This window comes from Mycteria americana, chromosome 1, assembly GCF_035582795.1.
Source record: "Mycteria americana isolate JAX WOST 10 ecotype Jacksonville Zoo and Gardens chromosome 1, USCA_MyAme_1.0, whole genome shotgun sequence".
Classification (NCBI taxonomy): domain Eukaryota; kingdom Metazoa; phylum Chordata; class Aves; order Ciconiiformes; family Ciconiidae; genus Mycteria; species Mycteria americana.
In genome coordinates this window covers 1,244,181-1,271,658 of record NC_134365.1, presented here as the reverse complement: position 1 = coordinate 1,271,658, position 27,478 = coordinate 1,244,181, and the positions used below count along the sequence as shown (strand labels likewise).

The 27,478-nt window shown below is 68.5% G+C and overlaps 1 protein-coding gene across 1 annotated transcript in view; it reads left to right on the top strand.

Annotated features, from left to right (window-relative positions):
- Nucleotides 1-27,478, top strand: part of FLNC (filamin C) — a 50,944-nt gene that overhangs the window by 21,996 nt on the left and 1,470 nt on the right. Inside the window, 26 exon segments of the mRNA XM_075491517.1 lie at nucleotides 495-852; nucleotides 1,390-1,563; nucleotides 2,485-2,647; nucleotides 3,638-3,798; nucleotides 4,796-4,963; nucleotides 5,801-5,924; nucleotides 6,021-6,177; nucleotides 8,347-8,536; nucleotides 9,700-9,723; nucleotides 9,816-10,063; nucleotides 10,635-10,722; nucleotides 10,854-10,994; nucleotides 11,137-11,265; nucleotides 11,892-12,065; nucleotides 12,713-12,874; nucleotides 13,142-13,345; nucleotides 14,937-15,089; nucleotides 15,196-15,318; nucleotides 16,746-16,988; nucleotides 21,460-21,545; nucleotides 21,547-21,730; nucleotides 22,299-22,436; nucleotides 23,073-23,188; nucleotides 23,970-24,099; nucleotides 25,302-25,478; nucleotides 26,679-26,897. Coding sequence (XP_075347632.1) covers nucleotides 495-852; nucleotides 1,390-1,563; nucleotides 2,485-2,647; nucleotides 3,638-3,798; nucleotides 4,796-4,963; nucleotides 5,801-5,924; nucleotides 6,021-6,177; nucleotides 8,347-8,536; nucleotides 9,700-9,723; nucleotides 9,816-10,063; nucleotides 10,635-10,722; nucleotides 10,854-10,994; nucleotides 11,137-11,265; nucleotides 11,892-12,065; nucleotides 12,713-12,874; nucleotides 13,142-13,345; nucleotides 14,937-15,089; nucleotides 15,196-15,318; nucleotides 16,746-16,988; nucleotides 21,460-21,545; nucleotides 21,547-21,730; nucleotides 22,299-22,436; nucleotides 23,073-23,188; nucleotides 23,970-24,099; nucleotides 25,302-25,478; nucleotides 26,679-26,897 — 4,234 coding nt within the window.

Here is a 27,478-nt window from a genome sequence, read left to right as displayed (position 1 = left end):
CCCGTGGACATCTCCTCCCCATGGACCATCCCCTTGGGCACCTTCTACCCATGGGCACCTCCTTCCATGGGCATCTTCTCCCCATGGACACCTCCATGGGCATCTCCTCCCCGTGGGCCACCCCCTCGGGCACCCCATCCCCGTGGACATCTCCCCACGGGCACCTTCTCCCCACGGGCACCCCATCCCTATGGACATCTCCTCCCCATGGGCATCCTCATGGGCATCTCCTCCCCGTGGGCCATCCCCTTGGGCACCCCATCCTATGGACATCTCCCCTTGGGCACCTTCTCCCCATGGGCACCTCCTTCCATGGGCATCTCCTCCCCATGGCCACCCCCTGGGCACCCCATCCCATGGACATCTCCCCTGGGCACCTTCTCACCATGGGCACCTCCATGGGCACCTTCTCCCCATGGACACCTCCATGGGCACCTTCTCCCCATGGGCACCTCCTCCCATGGGCATCTCCTCCCCATGGGCCACCCCCTCAGGCACCCATCCCATGGACATCTCCCCTGGGGCACCTTCCTCACCATGGGCACCTCCATGGGCACCTCCATGGGCACCTTCTCCCCATGGACACCTCCATGGGCAACCTCCTCCCATGGCCTCCCTTTGGGCACCCCATCCCCATGGACATCTCCCCACGGGCACCCTTCTCCCCATGGACACCTCCATGGGCACCTCCTCCCCATGGCCTTCCCTTTGGGCACCCCATCCTATGGACATGTCCCCATGGGCACCTTCTCCCCATGGGCACCTCCATGGGCACCTTCTCCCCACGGGCACGCCAACCTGTGGACATCTCCTCCCCATGGGCCATCCCCTCCCCATGGACATCTCCTCCCCGTGGGCATCTCCTCCCCATGGCCATCCTTTGGGCACACCATCCTTATGGACATCTCCCTTGGGCACCTCCTCCCCATGGGCACCTCCTTCCATGGGCACCTTCTTCCCCATGGACACCCATCCTATGGGATGTCTCTTCCCCATGGATACCTCCATGGGCACCTTCTCCCATGGACACCCCATCCTATGGATGTCTCTTCCCTATGGATACCTCCATGGGCACCTTCTCCCCATGGGCACCTTCTCCCCATGGACACCCCATCCTATGGAAACCTTCTCCCCATGGACACCTCCATGGGCACCTCCTCCCATGGGCATCACCTCCATGGACATCCCACCCCTGTGGGCACCTCTTCCCCTTGGGCATCTCCATGGGCACCTCCTCCCCAAGGCCACCCTCATGGCATCCCACCCCGTAGCAGCAAGGAGAAGGGGCTTGGAGACCCCAGCGGGACCCCCAGGGTGGGCACCTCGGCGGGTGGGGGGGGGGGGGAGGGGGGGGCTGCCGAGGCGGGTGCTGAGGGCGCCGTGCCGCAGGGGTGCTGCGCGAGGTGGGCACCGACTTCACCGTGGACGCCCGGGCGCTCACCAAAACGGGGGGACCCCACGTCAAAGCCCGGGTGGTCAACCCCTCCGGCGCCAAGACCGACACCTACGTCACCGACCACGGCGACGGCACCTACCGCGTGGAGTACACCCCCTACGAGGACGGTGAGGGACCCCAAAACCCCCGGGGACCCCCAGCACCCCCCCCAGGGACCCCGACACCCCCAGGGACCCCGTGTCCTGGCCAGGCATCCCCCATCCCCCGGCTGGGGACCCCAAACCACCTCCAAGTGGGGGGACACCCCCCCCCCCGATCCCCCCTGGCCAGGGATGTCCCCCCCGGGACCCCCATAACCGGGGACCCCCCCCAGTTTGCCCAGCCAGGGACCCCCAAGCCCCCTAAGACCCCCAAAACTTCAATAAGGGACCCCTCAAACCCCCTGAGACCCCACCGAGGGACCCCCAAAGCCTTTGAGACTCCCCAAAACCCCACCAAGGGACCCCCAAACCCCTGAGACCCCCCCCAAGCCCCAGCCAGGGACCCCCCAACCCCCCTAAGACCCCCAAAACCCCATCAAGGAACCCCCAAAACCCCTTGAGACCCCCCCCAACCCCACCAAGGGACCCCCAAGCTACCCCAAAACTCCAATAAGGGACCCCCAACCCCCCTGATACCCCCCAAAAGCCCACCAAGGGACCCCCAAACCCCTTGAGAACCCCCCAAACCCCACCAAGGGACCCCCAAACCCCTTGAAACCCCTCCAAAACTCTGCCAAGGGACCCCCTAAGACCCCCCAAGCCCCACCAAGGGACCCCCAACCCCTTGAGACCCCACCAAACCCCACCAAGGGACCCCCAAACCCCTTGAGACCCCACCAAACCCCAGTAAGGGACGCCCAAACCCCTTGAGATCCCCCCAAACCCCACCAAGGGACCCCCAACCCCCCTGAGACCCCTCCAAACCCCACCAAGTGACCCCCAAACCCATTGAGATCCCCCCAAAACCACACCAAGGGACCCCCAAACCCCTTGAGACCCCCCCCCCACAGCAGGAGGGGGGGTGACGGCGTGTCCCCGCGTCCCCAGGTATGCACCGGGTAGAGGTGACCTACGACGATGTGGCGGTCCCCAAGAGCCCCTTCCGCGTGGGGGTGACGGAGGGCTGCGACCCCACCCGCGTGCGGGCGCACGGGCCCGGCCTGGAGGGCGGCCTCGTCGGCAAAGCCAACCGCTTCACCGTGGAGACCAGGTGGGCACCGGACCCCCCGGCCACCTCTGTCCCATGCCACCAACCCGCCACCGCCAGCCTCCTCCATGGAGGTGCCACCTCTGTCCTCTTCCATTGGATGTGCCACCTCCATCCCATGCCGTGGAGGTGCCACCTCCATCCCATGCCACCAAACGGGCACCTCCGTCCCATGCCACCTCCATCCCGTGCCACCAAACGGGCACCTCCATCCCATGCCACCTCCATCCCATGCCACCAAACCGGCACCTCCATCCCATGCCACCTCCATCCCGTGCCACCTCCATCCCGTGCCACCAAACGGGCACCTCCATCCCATGCCACCTCCATCCCATGCCATGGAGGTGCCACCTCCATCCCGTGCCACCAAACGGGCATCTCCATCCCATGCCACCTCCATCCCATGCCGTGGAGGTGCCACCTCCATCCCGTGCCACCAAACCAGCATCTCCATCCCATGCCATGGAGGTGCCACCTCCATCCCGTGCCACCAACCTGGCACCTCCATCCCCTCTCATGGATGTGCCACCTCCATCCTCTTGCATTGCATGTGGCACCTCCGTCCACTTGCCACCAATGTGGCATCTTTGTCCTCCCTGCCATGGATGTGGCACCTCAATCTCTGGCCACCAACATGGCACCTCCAGCCCCTGCCACTGATGTGGCATCTCCATCCCCTTGCTATGGAGGTGGCACCTCCAGCCTCGTGCCACCAACGTAGCGCCTCAATCCCCTTGCCGTGGAGGTGGCACCTCCATGGCAACGTGGTGCCACCACAATGTGACATCTCCTACCAACGTGACACCAATGCGGCATCTCCATCCCACTACCGCGGAGGTGACACCTCCACCTGCTTGCCACGGAGGTGGCACCTCCAGCCCCGTGCCACCAACACGACACCTCCGTGTGCCTGCCGTGGAGGTGACACCTCCCATCACCCTACCGTGGACGTGCCACCCCTGGCAGCGTCCCTGAGCAGCTCCCTGTCCCCAGGGGTGCGGGCACCGGGGGGCTGGGCCTGGCCATCGAGGGTCCCTCCGAGGCCAAGATGTCCTGCAAGGACAACAAGGACGGGAGCTGCACGGTGGAGTACATCCCCTTCACGCCTGGGGACTACGACGTCAACATCACCTTCGGTGGCCACCCCATCCCTGGTGCGTGGAGGGGCTGGGGGGCGGCGGGGGGAGCCGGGGGGACTGCGGCACCCACCAGGGTGGCCGCGGGTGGGAGATGGGTTCCTGGGTGCTGGCGTGTCCACGCTGACCCCACCCACGGGCCGGCCCCATGGCTGTGGCCTTGGTGGCCCCATGCCCGTGTTGACCCCATGGACACGTTGACCCCACGGCCACGCTGTCCCCATGCCCATGTTCACCCCATGCCCATGTTCACCCCGTGGACACGTTGACCCCATGCTGTCCCCATGCCCACATTGACCCCATGGCCACGTTGACCCCGTGGCCACGCTGACCCTGTGCCCACGCTGTCCCCCTGCCCATGTTGACCCTCTGCCCACGTTGACCCCATGGACACGCTGTCCCCATGCCCACGTTGACCCCATGGCCACATTGACCCCATGCCCACGTTGACCCCATGGCCACGCTGTCCCTGTGTCCATGTTGACCCCGTGCCTACATTGACCCCATGGACATGTTGACCCCATGGCCACGCTGTCCCTGTGCCCACGCTGTCCCCATGGCCATGCTGACCCCATGGATACGCTGTCCTTGTGTCCACGTTGACCCTGTGCCCATGTTGACCCCATTGACACATTGACCCCCTGCCCATGTTGACCCCATGGACATGTTGACCCCATGGCCACGTTGACCCCATGGCCACGCTGTCCCTGTGCCCACGTTGACCCCGTGCCTATGTTGACCCCCTGCCCACATTGACCCCATGGACATGTTGACCCCATGGCCACGCTGTCCCTGTGCCCACATTGACCCCCTGCCCATGTTGACCCCCTGCCCGCACTGACCCCATGCCCACGTTGACCCCATGGCCACATTGACCCCATGGCCACACTGTCCCTGTGTCCACGTTGACCCCATGGCCACATTGACCCCCCGCCCACGTTGACCCCCTGCCCACGTTGACCCCCGCCCACGTCGACCCCCGCCCGCGCTGACCCCTGCCCCGCCCCCGCCGCAGGGAGCCCGTTCCGGGTGCCGGTGAAGGACGTGGTGGACCCCAGCAAGGTGAAGTGCTCGGGGCCGGGGCTGGGCCCCAGCGTCAGGGCCCGCCTGCCCCAGACCTTCGCCGTGGACTGCAGCGCCGCGGGGCGGGCGCCCCTCGAGGTCACGCTGCTGGGACCCTCCGGTGCGTGGGGCCGCGCGCCGGGGGGCCGGGGGGCGGCGACGGAGGGGGCCCTGCCCCACGGGGCGTCCTCCTCCGTGGGGTGTCCTGGCCCATGGGTTGTGCATCTCCACGGGGTGTCCTCCTCCGTGGGGTGTCCTGCCCCACGGAGTGTCCTCCTCCTTGGGGTGCCCTGCCCTATGGGTTGTCCTGCCCCATAGTGTGTCCCATCCCATGGCGTGTCCTCCTCCATGGGTTGTCCTGCCCCATGGGGTGTCCTCCTCCATAGGGTGTCCTGCCCCATGGACACCCTGCTCCATAGGGTGTCCTGCCCCATGGATCGCCCTGCCCAGGGATGTCCCATCCCACACGTTGCTCTACCCCACGGCTCACCCTGCCCAGAAATGTCCTGCCCCATGGCTTACCCTGTCCCATGGGTCTCCCTGCCCCACGGCTACCCCTGCCCCACGGGTCACCATGCCCAGAGATGTCCTGCCCCATGGGTCTCTCTGCCCCATGGGTCTCCCTGCCCCACGGCTCACCCTGCCCCACGGCTCACTCTGTCCCATGCCTCTCCCTGCCCCACGGCTCACCCTGCCTAGAGATGTCCTGCCCCATGGCTCACCCTGCCCCACAGCTCACCCTGCCCAGAGATGTCCTGCCCCATGGGTCTCCCTGCCCCACGGCTCACCCTGTCCCATGGGTCTCCCTGCCCCACGGCTCACCCTGTCCCACGGGTCTCCCTGCCCCTTTGGTACCCCTGCCCCACGGGTCACCATGCCCAGAGATGTCCCGCCCCACGGCTCTCCCTGCCCCACGGCTCTCCCCGCCCCACGGCTCACCCCGCCCCACTGACGGCAGGTCTGGCGGAGCCGGTGGAGGTGCGCGACAACGGTGACGGCACCCACAAGGTCAACTACACCCCGGCCACCGACGGCCCCTACACGGTGGCCGTCAAGTACGCCGACCAGGAGGTGCCGCGCAGGTGGGGACCCCCGCGCTCGGGGGGGCGGGAGGGGGGGGCGGGGGGGGGGGGGGTCCCTGACCCCCCCGCTGACCCCCCGCCCCCCCCCCCCCCCAGCCCCTTCAAGATCAAGGTGCTGCCGGCCCACGACGCCAGCAAGGTGCGAGCCAGCGGGCCGGGGCTGAGCAGCAGCGGCATCCCCGCCAGCCTGCCCGTGGAGTTCACCATCGACGCCCGCGACGCCGGCGAGGGGCTGCTCACCGTCCAGATCCTGGTGAGCGCCGGGGCGCGGGGCGCCCGCCCTGGGGGGCCGAGCCCCACGTGTGCCTGGGCGCTGCCCCGGGGCCCGCGCTGTGGGGGGCTGAGAGCCGTATGGGGCACGGGCGCTGCCCTGGGACCCATGCTGTGGGGGGCTGAGCCCCGTATGGGGCATGGGTGCTGCCCCGGGGCCCATGCTATGGGGCGCTGAGCCCCACGTGTGCCTGGGCGCTGCCCCGGGGCCCGCGCTGTGGGGGGCTGAGAGCCATATGGGGCACGGGCGCTGCCCTGGGACTCATGCTGTGGGGGGCTGAGCCCCATATGGGGCATGGGTGCTGCCCCGGGGCCCATGCTATGGGGCGCTGAGCCCCACGTGTGCCTGGGTGCTGCCCCGGGGCCCACGCTGTGGGGGGCTGAGAGCCATATGGGGCATGGGCGCTGCCCTGGGACCCATGCTATGGGGGGCTGAGCCCCGTATGGGGCATAGGTGCTGCCCCGGGGCCCGTGCTGTGGGGGGCTGAGCCCCATATGGGGCATGGGTGCTGCCCTGGGACTCGTGCTATGGGGCGCTGAGCCCCATATGGGGCATGGGTGCTGCCCCGGGACTCATGCTGTGGGGCGCTGAGCCCCATATGGGGCATGGGTGCTGCCCCGGGACTCATGCTGTAGGGGGCTGAGCCCCATATGGGGCATGGGTGCTGCCCCGGGACCCATGCTATGGGGCGCTGAGGCCTATATGGGGCACGGGCGCTGCCCCGGGACTCATGCTGTGGGGCGCTGAGCCCCATATGGGGCATGGGTGCTGCCCCGGGGCCCATGCTATGGGGCGCTGAGCCCCACGTGTGCCTGGGTGCTGCCCCGGGGCCCACGCTGTGGGGGGCTGAGAGCCATATGGGGCATGGGCGCTGCCCTGGGACCCATGCTATGGGGGGCTGAGCCCCGTATGGGGCATAGGTGCTGCCCCGGGGCCCGTGCTGTGGGGGGCTGAGCCCCATATGGGGCATGGGTGCTGCCCTGGGACTCGTGCTATGGGGCGCTGAGCCCCATATGGGGCATGGGTGCTGCCCCGGGACTCATGCTGTGGGGCGCTGAGCCCCATATGGGGCATGGGTGCTGCCCCGGGACTCATGCTGTAGGGGGCTGAGCCCCATATGGGGCATGGGTGCTGCCCCGGGACCCATGCTATGGGGCGCTGAGGCCTATATGGGGCACGGGCGCTGCCCCGGGACTCATGCTGTGGGGCGCTGAGCCCCATATGGGGCATGGGTGCTGCCCCGGGGCCCATGCTATGGGGCGCTGAGCCCCACGTGTGCCTGGGTGCTGCCCCGGGGCCCACGCTGTGGGGGGCTGAGAGCCATATGGGGCATGGGCGCTGCCCTGGGACCCATGCTATGGGGGGCTGAGCCCCGTATGGGGCATAGGTGCTGCCCCGGGGCCCGCGCTGTGGGGGGCTGAGCCCCATATGGGGCATGGGTGCTGCCCTGGGACTCGTGCTATGGGGCGCCGAGCCCCATATGGGGCATGGGTGCTGCCCCGGGACTCATGCTATGGGGCGCCGAGCCCCATATGGGGCATGGGTGCTGCCCCGGGACTCATGCTGTGGGGGGCTGAGGCCTATATGGGGCATGGGTGCTGCCCTGGCACCCATGCTATGGGGCGCTGAGCCCCGTAGGGTGCTCTTGCACCCATTGCTGTGGGGTGGTGGGGTGCTGGTGGGGTCTGTAGGGTGTTCTGGAGGCCATGCTATGGGGGGGCTGAGCCCCATATGTGCCTGGGTGCTGCCCTGGCACCCACGCCATGGGGTGCTGAGCCCCATATGTGCCTGGGTGCTGCCCTGGCACCCACGCCGTGGGGCACTGAGCCCCATATGTGCCTGGGTGCTGCCCTGGCACCCACGCTGTGGGGTGCTGAGCCCTATATGTGCCTGGGTGCTGCCCTGGCACCCACGCCATGGGGTCCTGAGCCCCATAGGGTGCCCTGGCACACAGGGATCGGGGTGCTGAGCCCCTTTGCCAAACTCAATGATTCTATAAGGTGCCCTGGCACCCACGCCGTGGGGCGCTGAGCCCCATATGTGCCTGGGTGCTGCCCTGGCACCCACGCCGCGGGGCGCTGAGCCCCATAAGTGCCTGGGTGCTGCCCTGGCGCCCACGCCGTGGGGCGCTGAGCCGGGTGCTGCCCGCAGGACCCCGAGGGGCAGCCCAAGAAGGCGGCGATCCGGGACAACGGGGACGGCACCTACACGGTCTCCTACGTGCCCGACCTGCCGGGCCGCTACACCATCACCATCAAGTACGGGGGGGACGAGATCCCCTGCTCCCCCTTCCGCATCCACGCCGTGCCCGCCGGCGACGCCAGCAAGTGCCTCGTCACAGGTGGGCCCTGCCCCACGGCGCCCCTCGCCGCCCCACGGCATCCCACCGCCGCCCCACGCCTTCCCGCCGCTGCCCCACGGCGTCCTTGCGCTGCCCCGCGGCGTCCTTCTGCTGCTTCCTTCCGGCCACGGCATCCCCGTGCTGCCCCATGGATTCCCTACGCTGCCCCACGGCTTCCCTACGCTGCCCCACGGCATCCCCGTGCTGCCCCACGGCTTCCCACTGCTGCCCTATGGCATCCTTGTGCTGCCTCCTTCCAGCCCGCGACATCCCCGTGCTGCCCCACAGCATCCCGCCACTGCCCCACGGCTTCCCACCACTGCCCCACTGCATCCCACCACTGCCCCATGGCACCCTTGTGCTGCCTCCTTCGAGCTGCGGCATCCCCGTGCTGCCCCACGGATTCCCTACACTGCCCCACAGCTTCCCCATCCTGCCCCACAGCATCCCACCACTGCCCCACGGCATCTCACCACTGCCCCATGGCATCCTTGCGCTGCCCCGTGCCATCCCTGTGCTGCCTCCTTCCAGCCCACGGCATCCCCGTGCTGCCCCATGGCTTCCCTACGCTGCCCCACGGCTTCCCCGACCTGCCCCACACTGTCCCACAGCATCCCCGTGCTTCCCCACACTGCCCTATGGCTTCTCCATCCTGCCCCACGCTGTCCCACGCTGCCCCACGGCATCCCTGCGCTGCCCCACGGCATCCCCCCACTGCTCCCTGCTATCCCCACGGCATCCCTGTGCTGCCCCACAGCATCTCTGCCCTGCCCCACGGCAGCCCCACGGCATCCCTGTGCTGCCCCACGGCATCCCATCCCACCCCAGGCACCCCTGCGCTGCCCCATGCCACCCCATGGCTGCCCCCACCCCACCCCCTGCCCCATAGCCACTGCCCCCCCCAGCACCCCACCTGCCCCACTGCTGCCCCCCACCCCACCCCTTTCCCACCCCACCGCTGCCCCCCACCGCCCCCCACCCCACCCCTTTCCCACCCCCCCGCCGCCCCCCCACCCCTGCCCCACGGCGCAGCGGGGGTGAGCGGGTGCCCCCAGAGCAGAGCAGGACGCGTCGGCCCCCCGGCCCCCCCGGAGCCCCCCCGGCCCCCCAACCCCGCCCCCCTGCCCCCTTCTTATGTGCTTTTCCCTGGTCTCTCTTTGCAGTATCCATTGGGGGCCACGGACTGGGTAAGTGGCGCCGGGGGGCCGGGGGGCCGGGAGGGACTTGGGGGGCTGGGTTGTGGGTCGCCGTGACCGTGACCTCCCCACGGCTCCCGCAGGTGCCTGCTTGGGTCCCACCATCCAAATCGGAGAGGAGACGGTGATCACGGTGGACGCCAAGGCGGCGGGGCAGGGGAAGGTGACCTGCAAGGTGTCCACCCCCGACGGGGCCGAGCTGGACGTGGACGTGGTGGAGAACCACGACGGCACCTTCGACATCTACTACACGGCGCCCGAGCCCGGGAAATACGTCATCACCATCCGCTTCGGGGGGGAGCACGTCCCCAACAGCCCCTTCCACGTCCTGGTGGGTCCGTCGGGGGTCTGCGGTGGAGGTGGCAGGGAGGTTGGGGTGGGCACCGTGGAGTGGGAATGTCGCGGTGGGTGCCATGGGGCAGAGAGCTGGGGCCGTGGTGGACATCACGGGGTTGGGAGATCACGGTGGGCTCCATACGGCAGAGAGTTTGGGCTGTGGTGGGCACCATGGGGTTGGCAGACCATGATGGGCACCATGGGGCAGTGTAGAGGCCATGGTGGGCACCACAGAGTTGGAAGATCATGGTGGGCTCCATACGGCAGAGAGTTGGGGCCATGGTGGACACCATGGGGTTGGGAGATCATGATGGTCACCATGGGGCAGAGAATTTGGGCCATGGTGGGCACCATGAGGTAGGGAAACCATGATGGTCACCATGGGGCAGTGTAGAGGCCATGGTGGGCACCATGGAGTTGGAAGATCACGGTGGGCTCCATACGGCAGAGAGGCGGGGCCATGGTGGACACCATGGCGTTTGGAGACCGTGATGGTCACCGTGGGGTTGGGTGCCCGCGATGGGGTGCCGTGGTTCTTACCCCTCCTTTCTGCCCCACGGCGTCAGGCCACGGAGGAGCCCCCGGCCACCGCTGAGAACCTCCGGCCCTTCAACCTCGTCATCCCCTTCACGGTGCAGAAGGGCGAGATCACAGGTATGGGGCGGTGGGGGCCGGCACGGGGCGGGGAGGGGCAGATCTGGGGGGCGCAGGGACCGGGCGTGGGGTGCAGCGTGAGGGCCGCCTGCTTATGGGGTGCCCCCCGTGGGCTGACGCGGTGTCCCCAGGGGAGGTGCGGATGCCCTCGGGGAAGACGGCGCGACCCAACATCACCGACAACAAGGACGGGACGGTGACGGTGCGCTACGCCCCCACCGAGAAGGGCCTGCACGAGATGGACATCCGCTACGACGGCAACCACATCCCCGGTGAGACCCCGGCGGGCGCTGGGAGGCGCTGGGAGGCGCTGGGAGGTGGCCGAGCAGGGCTGATGCCACCTCGCCTTGGTTGGGCGCCCATGGGTTGAGCAGCACCCATGGGGTCCCTGACCGTCGTCCCCCGTGTCCCCAGGGAGCCCCCTCCAGTTCTACGTGGACGCCATCAACCCCCGGCACGTGAGCGCCTACGGGCCGGGGCTGAGCCACGGCATGGTCAACAAGCCCTGCACCTTCACCATCGTCACCAAGGATGCCGGGGAGGGTGAGTTGGTGGCCAAGGGGGGCACCAGGGGGTCTGGGAGGGTTTTGAAGACCACCGGGAGTTTGGGCCATGGTGGGCACCACGGAGTTGGAAGATCATGGTGGGCTCCATACGGCAAAGGGTTTGGGCCGTGGTGGACATCATGGGGTTGGGAGACCATGATGGGTGCCATGGGGCAGAGACCTGGAGCCATGGTGGGCACCATGGGGTTGGGAGACCATGATGGGTGCCATGGGGCAGAGAGTTGGGGCTATGGTGGACATCATGGGGTTGGGAGACCATGATGGGTGCCATGGGGCAGAGACCTGGAGCCATGGTGGGCACCATGGGGTTGGAAGATCATGTGGGCTCCATATGGCAGAGAGTTGGGGCCATGGTGGACATCATGGGGTTGGGAGACCATGATGGGTGCCATGGGGCAGAGCATTGGGGCCATGGTGGGCACCATGGGGTTGGAAGATCATGGTGGGCTCCATATGGCAGAGAGTTGGGGCCGTGGTGGACACCACGGCACTGGGAGATCCCAATCCCATGATGTCCCCCATGTCCTCCTGGTGCCACCGGGAGGGGTTGGGAAGGGGCTGGAGACCCCCAATGCCTCCTGACGGCCACCCCGTGCCCCCCAGGCGGGCTCTCGTTGGCGGTGGAAGGTCCCTCCAAGGCGGAGATCACCTGCCAGGATAACAAGGACGGGACCTGCACCGTGTCCTACCTGCCCACTGCCCCCGGGGACTACAACATCATCGTCCGCTTCGATGACAAGCACATCCCGGGCAGCCCCTTCACCGCCAAGATCACCGGTGAGACCGGACCCCCGTGGTCCTGGGGATCCCACCAAGGTCCTTGGGACCTCCGTGTGGCCGCGGGGACCCCTGCGTGGTCATGGCCGTGGTGGCACCTGCACGGCCACTGGGAACCCATCACATAGCCGTTGGTGTCCCTGCCCATCCCTGGCCACCAGAACCCCATCACGTGGCCATGGGTACCTCGTGGGGCCTTGGGGACACCATCACGTGGCCATGGGGACCTCATGGGGCCTTGGGGACACGATCACGTGGCCATGGGGACCTCGTGGGGCCTTGGGGACGCCATCACACAGTCACGGGGACCCTGTGCACATGGCCGTGGGGAGAGCTGCGTGGCCACCAGGACCCCACCACATGACCATGGGGCCCCTCATCCATTCCCAGCCTCCAAGACCCCATCACATGGCCTTGACCACCCCTGCGTGGCCACCAGGACCCCAGGGGACCTCGTGGGGACCCTATCACGTGGCCTTGAGGACCCTGCTCACACATCCATGGGAACCCCGTCCGTCCCTGACCCTGGGGACCCTGCCCCACGTGGCCATGGGGACCCCATCCATCTCCAGCCTTGGAGACCCCATCCGTCCCCCCACCCACCTGGGGCTGCCGTCCCCTCGGCCCCGCTGACGGCATCTCCGCAGGGGACGACTCCATGCGGACGTCCCAACTCAACGTGGGCACCTCGACGGACGTCTCGCTGAAGATCACCGAGACGGACCTGAGCCTGCTGACGGCCAGCATCCGGGCGCCATCGGGCAACGAGGAGCCCTGCCTGCTCAAGAGGTTGCCCAACCGCCACATCGGTGCGTGGGGGACACGGGGACGCAGGGGACACAGCGATGGGCACACACGGGGCCAGGAGGATGTGGGCGCAGGAGAACTGGGGGGTAGGGTGGCGGGCACACGGAGAGGGCGATGTTGGACTTGGGGACGCGGGACGAGGGTTGTGGCGTCACGGGGAGCGGCGGCCCCACGGCATTGGGTGCTCAGGGCTTGGTGGCCACGGCCAGGGCACTTTGCTGGTGGCCAGGGGCTGGTGGTGGTGGCTGATGGTGGTGTCCCCTCCCCAGGCATCTCCTTCACACCCAAGGAGGTGGGCGAGCACGTGGTGAGCGTGAAGAAGAGCGGGCAGCACGTCACCAACAGCCCCTTCAAGATCCTGGTGGGGCAGTCGGAGATCGGGGACGCCAGCCGGGTGAAGGTGTGGGGCAAGGGGCTGGTGGAAGGTCACACGTTCGAGGTGTCCGAGTTCATCGTGGACACGCGCAGCGCCGGTGAGAGCCCGGGGCCACGGGTGGGGATGGGGCTGCGGGACACTCGCTGTCGTGGTGTGGTCATGGCTGGCATGGGGTGGTGGCCATGGCCATGGCCAGGATGGGATGGTGGCCGTGGTTGTGGATGGGATGGTGGCCGTGGTCATGGCTGGCATGGGGTGATGGTCATGGCCATGGCCAGGGTGGGATGGTGGCCATGGCTAGGATGGGATGGAGGCCGTGGTCATGGCTGGGATGAGATGGTGGCCATGGCCATGGCCAGGATGAGATGATGGCCATGGCCAGGATGAGATGGTGGCCATGGCTAGGATGGGATGGAGGCCGTGGTCATGGCTGGGATGAGATGGTGGCCATGGCTATGGCCAGGATGAGATGATGGCCATGGCCAGGATGAGATGGTGGCCATGGCTAGGATGAGATGGTGGCCATGGCTAGGATGGGATGGAGGCCATAGTCATGGCTGGAATGAGATGGTGGCCATGGCTATGGCCAGGATGGGATGGTGGCCATGGCTAGGATGGGATGGAGGCCATGGTCATGGCTGGGATGAGATGGTGGCCATGGCCATGGCCAGGACGGGATGGTGGCCATGGTTGTGGATGGGATGGTGGCCATGGTCATGGCTGGGATGAGATGGTGGCCATGGCCATGGCCACGATGGGATGGTGGCCATGGCTAGGATGGGATGGAGGCCGTGGTCATGGCTGGGATGAGATGGTGGCCATGGCTAGGATGAGATGGTGGCCATGGCCAGGATGAGATGGTGGCCATGGTTGTGGATGGGATGGTGGCCATGGCCATGGCCAGGATGAGATGATGGCCATGGCCAGGATGAGATGGTGGCCATGGCTAGGATGAGATGGTGGCCATGGCTAGGATGGGATGGAGGCCATGGTCATGGCTGGAATGAGATGGTGGCCATGGCTATGGCCAGGATGGGATGGTGGCCATGGCTAGGATGGGATGGTGGCTGTGGTTGTGGATGGGATGGTGGCCATGGTCATGGCTGAGATGAGATGGTGGCCATGCCTGTGGCCAAGGTGGGATGGTCGCTGTGGCTGGGGTTGGATGGTCACCATGGTGGTGGCATGGACAAGGCCCAGATGGGATGGTGGCCAAGGCCATGCCATAGCTGTGGCCAGCATAGTACGGGATGGTGGCCATGGTGGTGGCTGGGTTGGTGTGGTGGCCATGGTTATGGCCAGGGCATGACTGTGACCAGAATGGGATGGGCTGGTGGCCATGGCGTGACCATGACCAGAATGGGATGGGCTGGTGGCCACGGCGTGACCGTGACCAGGATGGGAATGGGATGGGTGGTGGCCACGGCATGACCATGACCAGGATGGGATGGGCTGGTGGCCATGGCGTGACCATGACCAGGATGGGATGGGTGGTGGCTGTGGCGTGACCATGACCAGGATGGGATAGGCTGGTGGCCACGGCGTGACCATGACCAGGATGGGATGGGCTGGTGGCCGTGGCCTGACCATGACCAGGACGGGATGGGCCGGTGGCCATGGCGTGACCATGACCAGGACGGGGACAGCAGCAGCGGGGCATCTCTGAGCGCATCCCCGTGGCTGCCCAGGCTACGGCGGGCTGGGCCTGTCCATCGAGGGTCCCAGCAAGGTGGACATCAACTGTGAGGACGTGGAGGACGGCACCTGCAAGGTCACCTACTGCCCCACCGAGCCCGGCAACTACATCATCAACATCAAGTTTGCCGACAAACACGTCCCAGGTGGGGACGGGGCGGGGGACGGGGGACGTGTGGGGTGGCACCGGGGAGCCCGGACCCTCGGGTCCCCTCTCGGTGAGCGGGTCCCTGAGGTGGCCGTCACCCGCAGGGAGCCCCTTCACGGTGAAGGTGACGGGCGAGGGGCGGATGAAGGAGAGCATCACGCGCCGGCGGCAGGCCCCCTCCATCGCCACCATCGGCAGCACCTGCGACCTCAACCTCAAGATCCCAGGTAGGGATTGGCCTTCCTCCTCCTCCTCTTTCTCCTCCTCCTCCTCCTCCTCCTCCTCTTTCTCCTCCTCCTCCTCCTCCTTCTCCTCCTTCTCCTCCTCCTCCTCCTCCTCCTCTTTCTCCTCTTCCTCCTCCTCCTCTTCCTCCTCCTCCTTCTCCTCCTCCTCCTCCTCCTCCTCCTCCTCCTCCTCCTCCTCCTCCTCCTCCGTGGGGCTCGGGGACGGGGACGCGTCTCGGCCGCTCCAGCTCTGATTTCTGCCTCCTTCTTCCTTCTCTCCTCGTCCGTCCGTCCCCGTGTCCGTCTGCGTCTGCCCGTGCCCTCCCGTGCGTCCGTGCCTCCGTCCGCGCGCCCGTCGTCCGTCCGTGCGTGCGTCCGTCCGTGCGTCCCTCCGGGTGTGCCTCCACCCGCCTGCGCCTCCACCCACGCGTCCGTCCGTGGGTTCATCTGTCCACACGTGTCTGCTCGTGCCTGTGATCATCCGCGTGTCCGCCCGTCTGCGCACCCGTCCCTGCGTCCGTCCATCCCTGCGTCCACCCCTACGTCCATCCCTGCATCCATCCATGTCTCCATCCACCCCTACGTCCATCCCTGCGTCCATCCACGTCTCCATCCGTGTCTCCATCCGTGTCTCTGTCCGTCCATGTCTGTCCATCTCTGCCTCCATCCAACCATGTCTCCATCCATCCCTGCCTCTGTCCACCCGTGTCTCCACCCAACCACGTCTCCACCCAACCACGTCTCCACCCACCCGTGTCTCCATGCACGTCTCCATCCATCCATGTCTCCATCCACCCATCCCTGTCTCCATCCCTGTCTCCATCCATGTCTCCACCCACGTCTCCATCCATCCATCCATGTCTCCACCCACCCACGTCTCCATCCACGTCTCCATCCACCCGTATCTCCACCCACCCACTTCTCCACCCATCCACATCTCCATCCATGTCTCCATCCATCCACGTCTCCACCCAACCATGTCTCCACCCACCTATGTCTCCATCCACGTCTCCATCCATCCATGTCTCCATCCAACCATCCCTGTGTCCATCCATGTCTCCACCCATGTCTCCATCCATCCATCCATGTCTCCACCCACCCATGTCTCCATCCATGTCTCCATCCACATCTCCATCCACCTGTGTCTCCACCCACCCATGTCTCCACCCATCCATGTCTCCATCCACGTCTCCATCCATCCATGTCTCCATCCACCCATCCCTGTCTCCATCCCTGTCTCCACCCACGTCTCCATCCACCCACCCGTGTCTCCATCCACGTCTCCGTCCGTCCATCCGTCCGTCCATCCATCCATCCATCCCTCCATCCCTGTGTCCGCCCGTGTCTCCCCCCACCCCACCCCACCCCACCCCTCCCCCCGCGCCTCCCCCCGTCCCGTCGCCCTCTCCGCCGGGCGCGGCGGCCGGCAGGGAACTGGTTCCAGATGGTGTCGGCGCAGGAGCGCCTGACGCGCACCTTCACGCGGAGCAGCCACACCTACACGCGCACCGAGCGCACCGAGATCAGCAAGACGCGGGGCGGCGAGACCACGCGGGAGGTGCGGGTGGAGGAGTCCACCCAGGTCGGCGGGGACCCCTTCCCCAACGTCTTCGGGGGCTTCCTGGCCCGCGAGGGCCTGGGCTCCTTCGGCTCCATCGCCCGCGGCCAGGAGGGTGGGTGCCGGCCCGGGGCGGGGGGGGCGAGGGAGGGGGCGTGCAGGGGTGCTGGGTGTGCAGGGGTGCTGGGTGTGCGAGGGAGGGGGTGTGCACGGGTGCTGTGCTTGTGTGCACGGGTGCTGGGTGTGCAGGGGTGCTGGGTGTGCGAGGGAGGGGGTGTGCATGGGTGCTGGGTGTGCAGGGGTGCTGTGCCTTGTGTGCAGGGGTGCTGGGTGTGCAAGGGAGGGGCTGGGTGCTGTGCTTGTGTGCACGGGTGCTGGGTGTGCACGGCTGCTGTGCGTGCAAGGGAGTGCGCTTGCACGGGGGTGCTGGGTGTGCAGGGTGCTGGGTGTGCAGGGGTGCTGGGTGTGCGAGGGAGGGGGTGTGCACGGGTGCTGTGCTTGTGTGCAAGGTGCTGGTGTGCACGGGTGCTGTGCGTGCGAGGGAGTGCGCTTGCACGGGTGCTGGGTGTGCGAGGGAGGGGGTGTGCATGGGTGCTGTGCGTGCAAGGGAGTGCGCTTGCACGGGTGCTGGGTGTGCAAGGGGAGGGGGTGTGCACAGGTGCTGTGCTTGCATGGATGCTGGGCGTGCACGGGTGCTGTGCTTGTTTGCACGGGTGCTGGGTGTGCAAGGAGGGGCTGTGCTTGTTTGCACGGGTGCTGGGTGTGCACGGGGTGCTGTGCGTGCAAGGGAGTGCGCTTGCACGGGTGCTGGGTGTGCATGGGTGCTGTGCTTGTGTGCACGGGTGCTGGGTGTGGCAAGGGAGGGGGCATGCACGGGTGCTGTGCTTGCAAGGGTGCTGAGTGTGCACGGGTGCTGTGCTTATGTGCACGGGTGCTGGGTGTGCACGGGTGCTGGGTGTGCAAGGGAGGGGGCGTGCACGGGTGCTGTGCTTGTGTGCACGGGTGCTGGGTGTGCACAGGTGCTGTGCGTGCAAGGGAGTGCGCTTGCACGGGTGCTGGGTGTGCAGGGGTGCTGGGTGTGCAGGGGTGCTGGGTGTGCAGGGGGTGCTGTGCTTGTGTGCAGGGGTGCTGGGTGTGCGAGGAGGGGGCGTGCACGGGTGGCTGTGCTTGTGTGCACGGGTGCTGTGCGTGCAAGGGAGTGCACTTGCACGGGTGCTGGGTGTGCACGAGGTGCTGTGCGTGCGAGGGAGGGGGTGTGCATGGGTGCTGTGTGTGCAAGGAGTGTGCTTGCACGGGTGCTGTGCGTGCAAGGAAGGGGTGTGCACCAGGATGGGTGCGCTGGGGCGTCAGAGTGCACTCGCACGGGTGCTGTGCGTGCAAGGGAGGGGGCTCGCACGAGGGTGGGTGTGCTGGGGCAGGGGAGTGCGCTTGCACGGGTGCTGTGCGTGCACGGGTGCTGTGTGTGTGCAAGGGAGCGCGCTTGTACGAGCACTGGGTGCGCTGGGCGTCAGAGTGCGCTCGCACGGGTGCTGTGCGTGCAAGGGAGTGCTCTCGCACGAGGGCCGCGTGCTCACGGGGGAGCGTGTTCGCACCAGGGCTGGGCGCACGCGCGCGTGGGAGTGTGCTCGCACGGGGCCGCGCGTGCACGATGGCGTGTGCTCGCACGGGGCCGTGCGCTTGCGCAGAAGCGTGCTTGTGCAAGGGCTGAACGTGCCTTTGCACGTGGGAGCGCGCTCGCACGGGGGCTGCGCGTGCTCGCGGAGGCCGCGTGCCCTTGCACGAGGGCTGTGTGCTCACACCAGGGCCAGCGCGCGCGCACACACACACCCCCCACCCCCACCCCCACGCCAGCCCGCGTGTGCCCCTCGCACGAGGCCTCGCACGAGGCCAGGACACGCGCCCGTGTCCCGGCAGCTCCGGGGACGCGCTCGCTCGCGGGCGGCTGCCTTTGCACACGCGCGTGGCGGCCGGGCACCGGCGGCCGCGCTCACGAGAGGGGACGCGCACCCCTCGCACGGGGGACGTGCGCGGAGGTTGGGGGGGGGGGGAGGGGCAAGGCCGGCCCTCGTGGGGGCCTTTGCACGAGCGGGCGCGCGCACTCACGGGGACGCGCACGCCCTCGGCGTAAGCGTGCAAACTCGCGGGCCTGCACGGGTGCACGCGTGTCCCCTTGCACGTGGTTGCACGCTCGCGGGGGGGGCTGCACCCAGCGGGGGCACACGCAGGCCCTGGCCGGTCTCGGGGTGGGAGGGGGCTCCCCGGTGGGTGACAGGGTGACAAGGGGGTGGGGTGATGGGGCGGGGGGGGGGGGGACAGGGTGCCGAGGTGACATGGTGACATGGTGACACGGTGACATGGTGACGGGGTGCCAGGGTGCCATGGTGACACGTTGACATGGTGCCCTGGTGCCCTGGTGACGTGGTGCCATGGTGACATGGTGGCCTGGTGATGGGGTGACATGGTGACATGTCGCCATGGTGCCCTGGTGATGGGGTGATGGGGTGACGTGATGACATGACGCCATGGTGCTGTGGTGCCGGGGTGCCCTGGTGCCCTGGTGACATGGTGACATGGTGACATGGTGACATGGTGACATGACACCATGGTGCTGGGGTGCCATGGTGACATGGTGCCATGTTGACGTGGTGCCATGGTGCCGTGGTGCCGTGGTGACGCAGCGCCCTGGTGCCCTGGTGCCAGGGTGCCGGGGTGCCATGGTGATGGGGTGATGGGGTGCCGTGGTGCCATGACGCCATGGTGACGGGGTGCCCTGGTGCCCTGGTGCCCTGGTGACATGGTGCCATGGTGACATGGTGCCCTGGTGCCCTGGTGCCAGGGTACCGGGGTGCCGGGGTGCTGGGGTGCCCTGGTGCCATGGTGCCATGTTGACATGACACCATGGTGACAGGGTGCCATGGTGCCCCGGTGATGGGGTGATGGGGTGCCATGGTGCCATGATGCCACGATGCCATGTTGACACGGTGCCCTGGTGCCATGGTGCCATGGTGATGGGGTGATGGGGTGATGGGGTGATGGGGTGCCATGGTGCCACGTTGACATGGTGCCCTGGTGCCATGGTGGCGCGGTGCCCTGGTGCCCCGGTGCTGGGATGATGGGGTGTCATGGTGCCATGTTGACATGACGCCATGATGATGGGGTGCCATGGTGCCCCGGTGCCAGGGTGCCATGGTGCTGGGGTGATGGGGTGGTGGGGTGGCCTGGTGCCATGTTGACATGACGCCATGGTGCCCTGGTGCCATGGTGCCATGGTGACGGGGTGATGGGGTGCCCTGGTGCCACGGTGCCACGACGCCATGGTGCCCCGGTGACGCGGTGCCCTGGTGCCCTGGTGCCGGGGTGCCATGGTGCCATGGTGATGGGGTGATGGGGTGATGGGGTGCCATGGTGCCATGTTGACATGACGCCATGGTGCTGGGGTGCCATGGTGCCATGGTGCCATGTTGACACGGTGCCCCGATGCCATGGTGGCACGGTGCCCTGGTGCCCCGGTGCCGGGGTGATGGGGTGCCATGGTGCCATGTTGACATGGTACCATGGTGCCATGGTGCCGGGGTGATGGGGTAATGGGGTGCCATGGTGCCATGGTGCCATGACGCCATGATGACGGGGTGCCCTGGTGCCACGGTGCCACGACGCCATGGTGCCCCGGTGACGCGGTGCCCCGGTGCCCCGGTGCCGGGGTGCCATGGTGCCGGGGTGATGGGGTGATGGGGTGCCATGGTGCCATGTTGACATGACGCCATGGTGCTGGGGTGCCATGGTGCCATGGTGCCATGTTGACACGGTGCCCCGATGCCATGGTGGCACGGTGCCCTGGTGCCCCGGTGCCGGGGTGATGGGGTGCCATGGTGCCATGTTGACATGGTACCATGGTGCCATGGTGCCGGGGTGATGGGGTAATGGGGTGCCATGGTGCCATGGTGCCATGACGCCATGGTGATGGGGTGCCCTGGTGCCATGTTGACATGACGCCATGATGACGGGGTGCCCTGGTGCCACGGTGCCACGACGCCATGGTGCCCCGGTGACGCGGTGCCCCGGTGCCCCGGTGCCGGGGTGCCATGGTGCCGGGGTGATGGGGGTGATGGGGTGCCATGGTGCCATGTTGACATGACGCCATGGTGCTGGGGTGCCATGGTGCCATGGTGCCATGTTGACACGGTGCCCCGATGCCATGGTGGCACGGTGCCCTGGTGCCCCGGTGCCGGGGTGATGGGGTGCCATGGTGCCATGTTGACATGGTACCATGGTGCCATGGTGCCGGGGTGATGGGGTAATGGGGTGCCATGGTGCCATGGTGCCATGACGCCATGGTGATGGGGTGCCCTGGTGCCATGTTGACATGACGCCATGATGACGGGGTGCCCTGGTGCCACGGTGCCACGACGCCATGGTGCCCCGGTGACGCGGTGCCCCGGTGCCGGGGTGCCATGGTGCCATGGTGATGGGGTGGTGGGGTGGCCTGGTGCCACGTTGACATGACGCCATGATGACGGGGTGCCCTGGCGCCCCGGTGCCACGCCGCCATGGTGCCCCGGTGACGCGGCGCCGCGGTGTCCCCGCAGGCGAGGCGTCCCCCCAGGAGCTGGCGGCGCAGGTGCTGAGCCCCTCGGGGCAGCGCTTCGAGGCGGAGGTGGTGGCGGGGGGCGCGGGGGGTCTACAGCGTCCGCTTCGTGCCCCAGGAGATGGGGCCCCACACCGTCAGCGTCAAGTACCGGGGGCAGCACGTGCCCGGCAGCCCCTTCCAGTTCACCGTGGGGCCCCTGGGCGAGGGGGGGGCCCACAAGGTGCGGGCGGGGGGCACCGGCCTCCAGCGCGGCGTGGCCGGCGTGCCAGGTACGGGGGCGGGGGGGGCGATGGGGGGGGTGGAGGTGGGGGGGAGTGGGGGCAATGGGGGGGGCAATGGGGGAGTGGGGGCAGTTGGGGGTGTGGGGGCAATGGGGGGGGTGGAGGTGGGGGGTTGGGGACAATGTGGGGGGCAATGGGGGCAATGGGGGGTGTGGGGGCCGTTGGGGGTGTGGGTGTAGGTGGGGGGGCTATGGGTGCAATGGGGGGGCTGTGGGTGCAATGGGGGGGCTGTGGGTGCAGATGGGGGCAATGGGGGGGTGTGGGTGCAATGGGGGGGCTCTGGGTGCAATGGGGGGGTGTGGGGGCAATGGGGGGCTACGGGTGCAATGGGGGGGTGTGGGGGCAATGGGGGGCTCTGGGTGCAATGGGGGGATTTCAGTGGGGGGCTCTGGCTGCAGTTGGGGGGGGGGCTACGGCTGCAAGGGGCGGGGGAGCACGGGTGTATTTGGGGGGGGGGGGGGTGCGGGTGCGGGGGCCGTGGGGCTGCCGTGGCCCCGGGGTGCCGGCGGAGGGCGGGGGCACCCACGGGTGTCCCTGCGCGTGTCCCCCCCCCCAGCCGAGTTCAGCATCTGGACGCGGGAGGCGGGGGCCGGGGGCCTCTCCATCGCGGTGGAGGGGCCCAGCAAGGCCGAGATCGCCTTCGAGGACCGCAAGGACGGCTCCTGCGGCGTCTCCTACCTCGTGCAGGAGCCCGGTGGGTCTGGGGGGGGCCCCCCCCCCCTCCCCTCCCCTCCCCTCCCCCGAACCCCCCGAGCCCCCCGAGAGAGCTCGCGCACGGGGAGGGGGAGGGGCGGCCTCGTGCGAGGTGGGACCCACGTGCGAGGGTGTCCCCGTGCGAGGGTGTCCCTGTGCAAGGGTGTCCCCATGCGAGGGCGTCCCCATGTGAGTGTGTCCCTGTGCGAGGGTTGTCCCCGTGCAAGGGTGTCCTCGTGCAAAGGTGTCCCCATGTGAGGGTTGTCCCCGTGCAAGGGTGTCCCCGTGCGAGGGTGTCCCCATGTGAGGGTGTCCCCACATGAGGGTTGTCCCCGTGTGAGGGCGTCCCCGTGCAAGGGCGTCCCCGTGCAAGAAGGTCCCCATGCAAGGGTCCCCCTCATGCAGCAGGGTCCCCGTGCGAGGGCGTCCCCCTGTGACAATGTCCCCGTGCGAGGCCGTCCCCCCGTGAGGGTTGTCCCCACAGCAAGGGTGTCCCCGTGCGAGGCTGTCCCCGTGCGAGGCCGTCCCCCCGTGAGGGCTTTCCCCGTGCAAGCGCGTCCCCTTTGCAAAGCCGTCCCCGTGCGAGGGCGTCCCCGTGCGAGGGCGTCCCCGTGCGAGGCCGCCCGTGTGTCCCCAGGTGACTACGAGGTCTCCATCAAGTTCAACGAGGAGCACATCCCCGACAGCCCCTTCGTGGTGCCGGTGGCCTCCCACTCCGACGACGCCCGCCGCCTCACTGTCACCAGCCTGCAGGTACCCGGGGACACCCAGTCACAGCCCCGGCGTCACCTCCCCCCCCCCCCCCGGCTCCACAGGGTCCCCCTGGGACCCCCGTGTCACCCCTGGGACCCCCGTGTCACCCCTGGGCCACCTTGTGCCTGTGTGTCACCCTTGGGACCCCTTCCTGCCGCCACCCCTGGTGCCACCCCTGTGCCCCCCATGCTGACCCTGTGCCACCCCGTGCCCCGTGTCACCCCCGGGTCCCCCGTGTCACCCCTGGGCCACCTTGCACCCCAGTGGCACCCTTGGGACCCCCCTGGTGTCACCCTTGGTGCCACCCTTGGTGCCACCTCTGTCTCCCCACTGTCCCCCCTGGGTCCCCTGTGTCACCCCCTGGGCCACCCTGTGCCCCTGTGGCACCCTTGGGATGCCACCCCTGCTGCCACCCCTGGTGCCACCCCTGTGCCCCCCATGCTGACCCTGTGCCACCCCGTGTCACCCCCGTGTCACCCCCGTGTCACCCCTGGGCCACCTTGCACCCCAGTGGCACCCTTGGGACCCCCCTGGTGCCACCCTTGGTGCCACCTCTGTCTCCCCACTGTCCCCCCCTGGGTCCCCCGTGTCACCCCCTGGGCCACCTTGCACCCCTGTGGCACCCTTGGGACCCCCCTGGTGCCACCCTTGGTGCCACCCTTGGTGCCACCTCTGTCTCCCCACTGTCCCCCCTGGGTCCCCCGTGTCACCCCCGGGCCACCCTGTGCCCGTGTGCCCCCCCGGCTCCCCGGGAGCCGGTGCCAGCGCCGTGTCCCCGCAGGAGACGGTGACGGTGAACCAGCCGGCCTCCTTCGCGGTGCAGCTGAACGGGGCGCGCGGCGTCATCGACGCCAAGGTGCACACGCCGGCCGGCGTCGTGGAGGAGTGCTACGTCTCCGAGCTGGACAGCGGTGGGACAGGGGACGCGGGGACGGGGGGACGGGGGGACATGGGGATGCAGGGTGTGGGGACAGGGGACACGGGGACATGGGGATGGGGGGACATGGGGACATGGGGTGTGGGGACAGGGGACAGGGGACACAGGGACATGGGGACGGGGGGACATGGGGACACGGGGTGTGGGGACAGGGGACAGGGGACACAGGGACATGGGGACGGGGGGACATGGGGACACGGGGTGTGGGGACAGGGGACAGGGGACACAGGGACATGGGGACGGGGGGACATGGGGACACGGGGTGTGGGGACAGGGGACAGGGGACACAGGGACATGGGGACGGGGGGACATGGGGACACGGGGTGTGGGGACAGGGGACACGGGGACGTGGGGACGGGGGGACATGGGGACGCAGGGTGTGGGGACATGGGGACACGGGGACGTGGGGATGGGGGGACATGGGACACAGGGATGTGGAGATGGGGGGACATGGGGACAAGGGGACATGGGGCGTGGGGATATGGGGACACAGATGATGCAGGGACACGGGGCGTGGGGCATGGGGACATGGGGACATGGGGACATGGAGCATGGGGACACAGGGACATGGGGAGTGGGGATGTGGGGACATGGGGATATGGGGACATGGGGTGTGGGGACACAGGGGATGCAGGGACATGGGGACACGGGGCGTGGGGACACGGCGATGTGGGGACACGGGGGATGAAGGGACATGGGGACACAGGGCACAGGGACACGGGGATATGGGGACATGGGGCGTGGGGACATGGGGACACAGGGATATGGGGACACGGGGACACAGGGATATGGGGACACGGGGAATGTGAGGACACGGGGATGTGGGGACACGGGGACAGGGGGATGCAGGGATATGGGGACACGGGGACACAGGGATATGGAGACATTGGGAATGCGGGCACACGGGGGATGCGGGGACACGGGGCGTGGGGACACAGGGGATGTGGGGACACGGGGCGTGGGGACACGGGGATGTGGGGACACGGGGACACGGGGACACAGGGATATGGAGACATTGGGAATGCGGGCACACGGGGGATGTGGGGACACGGGGAATGCGGGCACACGGGGGATGCGGGGACACGGGGCGTGGGGACACGGGGATGCAGGGACACGGGGCCGCAGGGGCGGGGTGCCGCGGCGCCGGGGCGGCGGGTGACGCGGTGGCACCCCCAGACAAGTACGCCATCGGGTTCCTGCCGCGGGAGAACGGGGTCCACTCCATCGACCTGCGCTTCAACGGGCGCCACGTGCCCGGCAGCCCCTTCAACATCCGCGTGGGCGAGCAGAGCCAGGCCGGGGACCCCGGGCTCGTCACCGCCTACGGCCCCGGCCTCGAGGGCGGCCTCACAGGTGACGCCGCTGGCGGGGGGCACCGGGCTCTGGGTGGTGGCCATGGGGACGCGGCCACGGGCAATGCCGCGGGGGTGGGAGGGCGGCGATGGGGACGTGGACGAGCCCGTGGAGTGGTGGCCATGGGGACGTGGCCGTGGGGTGGGGTCACAGCTATAGGGTGGTGGCCATGGGGACGTGGCCATGGGGTGGGGTCATGGCTCAGGGTGGTGGCCATGGGGACGTGGCCATGGGGTGGGGTCATGGCTATAGGGTGGTGGCCATGGGGACGCGGCCACGGGCAATACCGCGGGGGTGGGAGGGCGGCGATGGGGACGTGGACGAGCCTGTGGAGTGGTGGCCATGGGGACGTGGCCGTGGGGTGGGGTCATGGCTCAGGGTGGTGGCCATGGGGATGTGGCCATGGGGTGGTGGCTATGGGGACATGGCCATGGGGTGGTGGCTATGGGGCCACAGCCACGGCATGGAGCCACGGCTCGGGCTGGTAGCCACGGAGTGGTGGCCATGGGGATACAGCCATGGTGTGGAGCCACAGCTCGGGCTGGTGGCCACGGGGTGGTGGCCATGAGGACACAGCCATGGCATGCAGCCACAGCTAGGGCTGGTGGCCATGGGGTGGTGGCCGTGGGGCCACAGCCATGGCGTGGAGCCACGGCTTGGGCTGGTGGCCATGGGGCCATGGCCATGGCATGGAGCTATGGCTCAGGCTGGTGGCCACGGGGTGGTGGCCATGGGGACACGGCCATGGTGTGGAGCCATGGCTCAGGCTGGTGGCCACGGGGTGGTGGCCATGGGGCCATGGCCATGGCATGGAGCCACGGCTCGGGCTGGTGGCCACAGGGTGGTGGCCATGGGGCCACGGCCATGGCATGGAGCCACGGCTCGGGCTGGTGGCCACGGGGTGGTGGCCATGGGGCCATGGCCATGGCATGGAGCTATGGCTCAGGCTGGTGGCCACGGGGTGGTGGCCATGGGGACACGGCCATGGTGTGGAGCCATGGCTCAGGCTGGTGGCCATGGGGTGGTGGCCATGGGGCCACAGCCACAGCACGGAGCCACGGCTCGGGCTGGTGGCCACAGGGTGGTGGCCATGGGGCCACGGCCATGGCATGGAGCCACGGCTCGGGCCGGTGGCCACGGGGCGGTGGCAGCGGGGCGGTGGCCGTGGCGCGGTGCCGGCGCCTGACCCGCCCGCCGCAGGCGTGTGCTCGGAGTTCCTGGTGAAGACGGCCAACGCGGGGGCGGGCGCGCTGGCCGTCACCATCGACGGCCCCTCCAAGGTGAAGCTGGACTGCGTGGAGTGCGCCGAGGGCCACCGCGTCACCTACACCCCCATGGCCCCCGGCAACTACCTCATCTCCATCAAGTACGGTGGCCCCCACCACATCGTCGGTAGCCCCTTCAAGGCCAAGGTCACCGGTACGGGTCGGGGGGACGGGGACGGGTCCTGGGGGGGTGGGGGGGGTCCTGGGGGAGGGGACGGGGACGGGGGTGCTTGGGGGGGGGGGGGTGACAAGGGGGTCTCCCCAGGGTGCTGTGACGGGGGGTGCTGGGAGTGGCACGGTGGGGGGTCCCTGGGGTGACAGGGTGGGGGGGTCCCCAGGGTGCTGTGACAGGGGGTCCCCAGGGTGACGGGGGGGGGTCCCCAAGGTGCTGTGACAGGGGGTCCCTGGGGTGACGTGATGGAGGACCCCCAGGGTGACAGAGTGGGGGGGTCCCCAGGGTGCTGTGACAGGGGGGTGCTGGGAGTGGCACGGTGGGGGGTCCCTGGGGTGACAGGGTGGGGGGGGGGTCCCTGGGGTGATGTGATAGGGTGACAGGAAGGAAGACCCCCAGGGTGACAGGGTGGGGGGGGGTCCCCAGGGTGCTGTGACGGGGGGTCCCCAGGGTGACAGGGTGGGGGGGGGGGGTGCCTGGGGTGACATGATGGAGGACCCCCAGGGTGACAGAGTGGGGGGTCCCCAGGGTGCTGTGACAGGGGGTCCCCGGGGTGACAGGAA